An 8,221-nucleotide genomic window follows, 5' to 3' on the forward strand; every position below is an offset into this window, starting at 1 on the left:
AGGGAAAATGATGATGACTTTAAGTGGGAAGAAGGTGAAATGTGAATTGAATAACGCAAAGCTAATGAAAAAAAAAAAAAAAAAAAAAAAAAAACAGACCAAAAAACACAGAAACACCAGGCATTAGCAACACAAACACACCATACCACATCAAACACACAACACAAAAAAATGTAATATAAGTAATAATGAAAATAAACAGTCAACATTACAAGCACATTATTATTTTTTATGCAAGAGGAGAAGCTGGCTAAGGGCAACAAAGAAATAAATAAAAAGGCCCACTTGATTGCAGTTCCCCAAAAAAGTAACAGAGTTGAACAAAAGTCAGGGACAAATGTCTTGAAACCCTCCTGAAGTCAAGTTGTAGGAGGATGGAAATACAGAAGCAGGCAGTGAGTTCCAGAGTTTACCAGTTTACACAATGCAAGTAAATAAAAACAGTCAGGGTTGCAAGCACATTAAAATTATGCATGTGATCTTAACACTAACACCCTCCCTGCATCTGTATTTCCGACTTCCTACGACTTGTTTTCTTTTAAGAGGGAGATATCAAGGCATTTGCTCCCCAATTTTGGCTGACGCTCTTCCACTTTTTAGAGAGCCAGCACTCAAGTGGGCCTTTTTTTTTTATCTTTTCTTTTTTTTTTTGCCCTTGACTGGCCCTCTTCCCTACATAAAAAATAAATAAATAAATGAAATAAGCCAGTGTGAATAATAATCATGGTAAGGATGTCACCGTCACGAACACAGCAGCAAGTCAAATCACACGTAGTCCAACAATAATAATAAATAATGATAAATGTCAACAATAATCAGCGCCACTTTATCCTGTTGTGGCGGCAAAAACCAACCAGATCATCAAACTATCATAATAATAACCACCACCACCACCACCACCACCACCACTACCTTGAACATCCCACCAGCGCCCCTCACGTCCACCAACCCGCCAGGCCCCCTACCACGAGACAGCCTGTATATCTTAAACGCTTTGCTCTCTCGCCATCAATGCTTTCCAAAGGCTCTAGTTTGAGATACTCGTGTTCTTAAGAGTATTTTTATGATACCGGTGATGGATTGACAAGATTTCTAGTTTACTAAAAGAAGAAACTAGCTAAAAACACGGGTAGTTGTCTCTGCATCTTTAGAAAATTGTCTTAGTGAGAAAGCAAAGCGTTTGTGAATGTGGCGCACAGGGCGAAGTGGGCGAGGCAGACGAAGGCAGTGCGCTGAATAAAGATGCTGAAGTCGTGTACAAATAAACATCAGCCGGTAAACTGTTGAATGATTTACCTAAAGACACAAACACGACACTGTAAACAAATCATGTGTGTGTGTGTGTGTGTGTGTGTGTGTGTGTGTGTGTGTGTGTGTGTGTGTGTGTGTGTGAGGGTGGAAGGTGTTAAAACAATCTCAATCTCTCTCTCTCTCTCTCTCTCTCTCTCTCTCTCTCTCTCTCCCACCACGACAATTTTCCAGGCCACAAGGATGATTAGCGAGTTTTTCAAGCACGTTTCTTCAGTTAATAATAAAGAAATCTTGTCAATTTGCCTCTAGAACCATAAAAACACCTTAAAAACTCGTGTAAATTTAGATAAAGCCCTTTGAAATAATGGAGATGAAGCACAGAAGTGTTTGAGAATACGAGCCTCTCTCTCTCTCTCTCTCTCTCTCTCTCTCTCTCTCTCTCTCTCTCTCTCTCGACATATACAAGCACAGCCGTTCACCATCAACTACTTTCACCTCACCAGTCACATCCTCAAAAGGTGTTACTTGGCAGTGTCACTCTGGCCGTGGCATTATCTTCATCCGCCTCAATACAGGAATGGGGGGAGAGAGAATGGGGGAATGCCAAGAGTGGGGAGGTTTCGCTTAGCACTGTCTGTTCTTCGCCAGTTTCTATCTGACTATAATAAGCTTCAATTCCATTACTCAAAAACTGACCCAGCCTGTCTCATGCTACCCAGCTCGCCCCACTCCCCAGCCCCGCGTCTCTGTGCACACCAACGCAGACTCCAGCATTGCAAGGGCGCCGCGTTCAAGTCTATCTCCGTCATCGCTGAGTCGGTCTCATTTCGCAACAGTATATGGCTTATGAGAGCACGCACACACACACACACACACACACACACACACACACACACACACACACACACACACACACACAAAGACAGAGATTGAGAGATAAGCACACACACACACACACAACAGGTAGTTCAGAGGAGTGCCTGACGTCACTACTAAGTTTAATGTCTCTTCTCCTTTATACTTCAATTTTAACTCATTGGAGAAAATAGTGGAAACTCAGTTACGTGTATGATTGCCCGTGTGTGTGTGTGTGTGTGTGTGTTAGAGGGAGGGAGCGTTGCGGTGTTTGAAGTGCGGTGTTTGGTGTGCGGGGAGGTGTGTGCCCAGCAGGCCGTGGTGGTGGTGGCGCCGCCGCCCGTGGCTTCGCTGGCAGGCGGGCGGCGTACAGGCTAGTAAGGACGTGATGCCGTGGCCACTGTTGTGTGGGTGCCGATGAACTCTTGGCCAACTCCTGCGAAATGTGTCTCCTGGTGACGGCAGCGCCCATAGGAAGGGAGCCAGTGATGCGTTGCGGAGGTGAGAGTGTGAGAGTGAGCTGGTATTATTCAGCGCAGGACCGGAGCGGGACTACTGTGGGTTATCAAACAGAGGCGAGGTGATGGGTCTTGTCCTGGCCGCCACGAGATGGAGAGAGGGGGAGGAGATGGCTACATTCTTGCGTAGGAGGGGAGTGTGGCGTGCTGGGAGCGACTGATTGAAGATCCTTGTGTCGCGGACATCCATCTGGGGACCTGTAGGTGGGCACGGACTGACGGCCTGACAAATACCACTTGCCCCGCCGCCACAACACTCGCATTAGGAACACTGACGCACACCTCTCACCGGGTTTTTATACGTTGGGACAAAGAGAGCCTTGTCTTGTGGAGGTAATGCCTTAAGTATCCAATTTCTCCACCTTTCAGCTCGTGAAGATATCACTTCTGAGCTCCACTCTTCCACTTCATTACACTCGATCAGCTCAGCCTTCAACACACACCCTCCAGAGGAAGCTGTACGTCTTGGTCTTTACTCAAGCAGACTCACCAGTAATGTCATGCATCCATGCACGGCTGCGGCAGTTCCTCATCAGCTGCCGCCCATCACATACGCAGTCAGGCTATGCTTCTTGATGCTTCCCCACAGTAAGCTACTCACCATGAAGCAACACGGTCCGCCTCACTGTCTGTTATTCTCTTAATGACTCCTCACTGCACGAACAGTTACATGAACCTTCAGCACCTCCGCGCCACACCCAGCACTACAACTGCCTCATACTGTCAAGACTCCAATCATGAAACACCAAGAATTCTGTGACAGCAGACTGATCGCCATCATCAAGTGGAATTCAGTCGACCTTGACTGTCACGCCACTACAAAACACTTCCCCATGCATGTGCTGCCATCCTACGCACACCGCTGCCCTGCCATCACCTTGCGGCTTCCCCTGACAGCAGCCCAAACTATTCGCTTCATTGTCCATCATTCCGCCAACGCCGCCTTTCTAATGACCTGTTACGTGAACCTTCTGTGTTCAGCGACACAGCCAACAGTGCGGCCGTCACGTTACCTTCACGGTGAGTAAGTTAAGCATCGCCTCCATTGCGGCAGAACTCTATCTGATGACAACATAGTCCTCCTAGGAAGTGTTGTTTTTGAAATCAATCATTCATGAAACGGCTCACTTTCATGATACAAATATTTTGCTTGATAATACTTGATGTTTTGTGAAGATTTTGAGGTTATCCACAAGGTGGAGTAAGACCCTAAGAGTGTGTGCACTGTGCACCTTTCAGGCAGAGGCGCTGAGAGTGATCACAAGACAAAGACTCTGTTAATAGCTACAATACTGAGGTGACGTCAGGTGCTCCACCGGGCCTTGCACAACCTTCGTCCTTCACTCCATACCACCGCCGTGGCCGCCGAGTGCTGCTGCTTGACGGCGCGTGCGTATGTACAGTAGTTCTGGTCAGGCGTCAGTGTCTTTATGTGGATAAAGGCTCTGGTTACTCCTCACCACGGCAGTGTCTGAGGAGTTGATTGAGGCAATGAAAGGCCAGACCTGGAAGAGACGCACTCTCAAAGGGCACGAGGTTGTATGATGAAGGATGAGTTGTCAGTGAAGCTGCATTAGCCTGTAGGAAGCTGCGATGGAATGAAGCTGGTTAGATATGAGGAATAATTGGAATGGGAAAGCGATTTGTTGGATGGGAGTGTAAGCAGGTGAATCACAGGGCAGGGTGAAAGGATATGATCAGGATGAGACAAGGGCAGCGGGCGGGACTAAACAAGGCCAGGCCGGGTGACGTGACGAGACTCCACAAGGAAGCAGCAACAGCAACGAGATTCCTTCACCACGTACTTCCTGGAGGAGAAGTAGAGAAGATCAATGAAGTTGGAGTAGCGGAAGGCATTCACCTCCTTGAAGCTCTTGCGTACACTCTTGTTGCGGGCAAGGGCTGCGGCACGCGCTGGTGTGCCTCCCGGAGCGTAGCGCGAGGGCACCCTCCTCACGGCCACGGCTGCCATCACACCTGCGTCCCGCGGCTCAGTGGTCCAGGCGGCGCTGCTCTCCGGCAATTATCTCACCACACTGGCGAGGGTTCATTTCACATCCTGTCCATCACACGTGTGCGTTTCCAGTCAGTCAGTAGCTGGTGTTTCACTCCTTCAGTGTGGCTGAATTATCGTCGCTTTGTTTTCACTGACGGTTGTCCTGCATTTATAATTTGATATATCGTTGAAACTTCTATTTATAAATATATTTACCCCGATATCCCGTCACGCTGCCCCACCTCACGCACGGCTCCCGTATTACAGTTCACTTAATCTGAAGCCCCGGCACGGCGGCGGCGGTGGCAGCGGCAGCAGCAGCAGCAGCAGGAGCAGCAGCAGCAAGCGTTCTCTCTTAAACCGCTCCTTCACGGGTCGCCAACCATTACATCGCTCGTCCTCACTCCAAACACGTGCATGTAGGTACACACCAACACTACGTCCACTACCACTACACCACTACACCATCTCGCGCTGCTGGACTGAGGCGGGGCAACCAACACTGCCTCACACGCACTGTATGCACACACACACTAACACAGACGCACTAACACACTTGACGCATCCAGTGTCCGGGTCGGCGCGGCACCAACTCGCCAGGCACGGTCACCACTACCACAGCCCGACTCGCACTGACCCACGCCCGCACCCGCACAGAGCCACCCACCGGCCCACCCTTCACCCTCTACCCACCCACAGGCCCCTCACTCCCTGCCTCGCTGCCCGTCGGTGGAGGGGAGGGCACTCACTGCACGACCCCTTCACCACCACCTCACTCCCTCCCTCCCGCCTCGTCATCCTTCCACAAGCCTGGTCTGTTTTCTGTTGCAGTGATGAGTTGAGGAGGAGGAGGAGGAGGAGGAGGAGGAGGAGGAGGAGGAGGCAGGTTGGTTGTATCCATAGTGTTACTGTATGTATCACAAAGAAACTAGTATGAACGTACACTGTTGTCTGACTAGTGGTGGTGGTGGTGGTGGTGGAAGCTGTATTCAGTAATGATAAGGGGCACTAAGTAATACAACATGAACAGCTCCCTGACACATCCCAGCAAACAGAAGGGTGTGCACCTGTTTCCCTCTCCCGCAACTAACCCGACCCTCACCCCCAGCTACGGCCATTTGGTGCCTTGAAGAGCGTGTTTTGAGATGGTATGTTGTGTCTCCTATTCTAAGCAGTCCCCTTCTTATTGTTTAAATAGTGCCTCGTCTGTGTTTATTCAGTAGCATAGTCTCTCTCTCTCTCTCTCTCTCTCTATGCAGTCTTTCCCAGTCTCCTCCTCCTCCTCGTTCTCCTCCTTCACAATCCTTCAACCCACCTTCCTACCACCTGGCCACTTATTCCTCTTCCATTTTTCTCTTCAATAATCACATACTTCCTCCCTCCTTCACTCCCACCACTTACCGACTCCCTCTTTCCCTGCTTCCCAGCATTTGCTTGCTATCTTCTCCCCAACCCCCACACGCTCCTCATTCCCTCCCTAAGTGCATTCAGTCTCTCAGTCTTTAAATGCCTTCCCGAGGTAAACTTTAACCCCTTCATTACCAGGACGCGTTTTCAAATTCATTCTGCTTACTATTTGGTGACTTTACACAGCTTCAGATACTTATGTAGGAGATTAAAATAGTGAAGACTGTGGCCATTAATATTCTTGCCTCCATACATCCCTCCTAATGCAAATAAAATCGTCTAATCATACCCAAAAATTAAGGTAAAAATGCGTCTCAGTATTGAAGGGGTTAATCTCGGAGCTGGGTTGATGGAAGGGGAAGGGAGGAAAAAAGTGGGGAAAAGAGGGGAAAGGGAGGGTTATTCTGAAGTGGGTGCGCCGGGGACAAGCTTCTTTCCTGTCTTGTCTTCGAGCTCCTTCATTTCAAATTCTGCATCTCCCTCCTTCGTGCATGACGCTCACTCGTTTTGCTCCAGACAAGATCTCTCTCTCTCTCTCTCTAGCTTTCTCTTTGTCTCTGCATGCATGTATAATAACCAGTCCCGCTCCCCCTCCTCCTTCTTCCTCTCCTCCTAAGTTGACTAAAATAACATCATTCCACTGTCTTCCTGTGTTTTGTCGTGTAGGAACGCAAAAATATATTAACAGGTGTATCAAAGACATGTCATAATCGTAAGTCCTTTTCCTCCTCCTCAACGTTGCCTAGACTACTATCCCCACCTCACTGTCCCCCTCCAGTGTTCAATCTTGCACCAACAAAACCACTACGCACAACCCGCAACAGCCTCCAGTCAGTAACACCGGTTCACTTCTGCGTATTCGTGTTTCTCTTTTTTTTTCCCCAACACGCAAGTATGGTTCGCATTCTCAAACACTTGTGCGCTCCACCTCCACTATTTCAAAAGGCTTCATCTAAATTTACAGAGTTTTTAATGTGTTTTTACGGTTCTAGAGGCAGAATGACATGATTTCTACCTTATTAAATGGAGAAACACTCTTGAAAACCCGGCTTATCATCTCTGTGACCTTGGAAATAGTCGTGTGGTGAGAGAGCATAGCGTTTCTGAATCCTATAAGCGAACATTCTTCCACTCCCAGCTATCACCCGTCTAGCTTTGTTTAGTGACGGACGTGTGACATGAAGCAGGGTAAGGTGATAACCAGTGGGTATGACAGCAGCGCCTGGAGTGAGCAACGTTGACAAAGGTGCCGTACGTGGTGAGAGCGAGGCGTGTGTTTGTTGATGTAGCCCCTCGGAGGATGCGCAAGGTCACACTAACTCTCTGCCCACCACCAGCTGCTATGCCGGGCAGGTTTTTCTCGCCCCCCTCTGGCTCTCCAACATCCCTCTCTCTCCCTCTCCCCGATGCCACTCCTATGCTCCTCTCCTCCCTACCCCCAGTGTCTTTCCCCTTCCCAGCATACTGCCACACTGCCTCTGCTTCCCTGCTTCTCCTACTACGCTCCATCTCCTATCCCCCTTCCAATACATGGCTCAAGCTCTCCCCTCCCGCTCCCCCTCTCTCCTTCCCCATTCTCCCCTGCCTTCTGTTACTCTATACTAAGCCTCAGTCCCCCTAACGCCTCCCTCCACACATCTTCACGGTTTTTCGTTCCTTGTGGCCACGACTGCACGCTTTAGATTTCAAGCCACGTGAAGGTGAGTTAACAGCGACGGAAAGATTGATTGGTTGCCGTATATATGGAGGAAGTTTAAGTGTGTTATGTTATACAGTACATGATTTATACTGACATACCGTACCTGTGCTTGAATGAACTAAACGAGGCACGCAATCTTGAATTAATACTTTTTTTCGTATTGGTTTAACAGAGAACGTTATACAGACCGGTTAAAATTGGATTGTTTTATTTACAGCGTAAAAAATAATAAATGAATGAATAAAATTAATAAATAAAAGTTAACGTGACTAAAAGACAAGTAGTAGTAGTAGTAGTAGTAGTAGTAGTAGTAGTAGTAGTAGTAGTAGTAGTAGTAGTAGTAGAAGTGGTAGTAGTAGTAGTAGTAGTAGTAGAAGTAGTGGTAGAAGTAGTAGTAGTGGTAGTAGTGGTAGTAATGGTAGTGGTAGTAATGGTAGTGGTAGTAGTGGTAGTGGTAGTAGTAGTGGTAGTAGTAGTGGTGGTGGTGGTGGTGGT

At 48.2% G+C, this 8,221-nt stretch overlaps 1 protein-coding gene across 7 annotated transcripts in view; it reads right to left on the reverse strand.

The window, feature by feature from the left end:
* Window positions 1–8,221, reverse strand: part of LOC123504583 (syntaxin-6-like) — a 45,923-nt gene that overhangs the window by 28,073 nt on the left and 9,629 nt on the right. Inside the window, exons 1-2 of one of the 7 annotated variants that reach the window (XM_045255226.1) lie at window positions 5,173–5,283; window positions 4,430–4,783 (exon numbers count right to left, since the gene is read on the reverse strand). The exons of 2 other annotated variants lie outside the window; for them this stretch is intronic. In XM_045255226.1, the coding sequence (XP_045111161.1) occupies window positions 4,430–4,596 (167 nt within the window). In that variant the 5' untranslated portion in view covers window positions 4,597–4,783; window positions 5,173–5,283. Of the gene's footprint in view, window positions 1–4,429; window positions 4,831–5,168; window positions 5,284–8,221 lie in introns of those variants that run through there. 4 more of the 7 variants (XM_045255224.1, XM_045255225.1, XM_045255227.1 and 1 more) reach the window with 4 other exon arrangements.

The sequence above is a fragment of the Portunus trituberculatus genome, chromosome 16 (genome assembly GCF_017591435.1).
Source record: "Portunus trituberculatus isolate SZX2019 chromosome 16, ASM1759143v1, whole genome shotgun sequence".
Lineage (NCBI taxonomy): Eukaryota > Metazoa > Arthropoda > Malacostraca > Decapoda > Portunidae > Portunus > Portunus trituberculatus.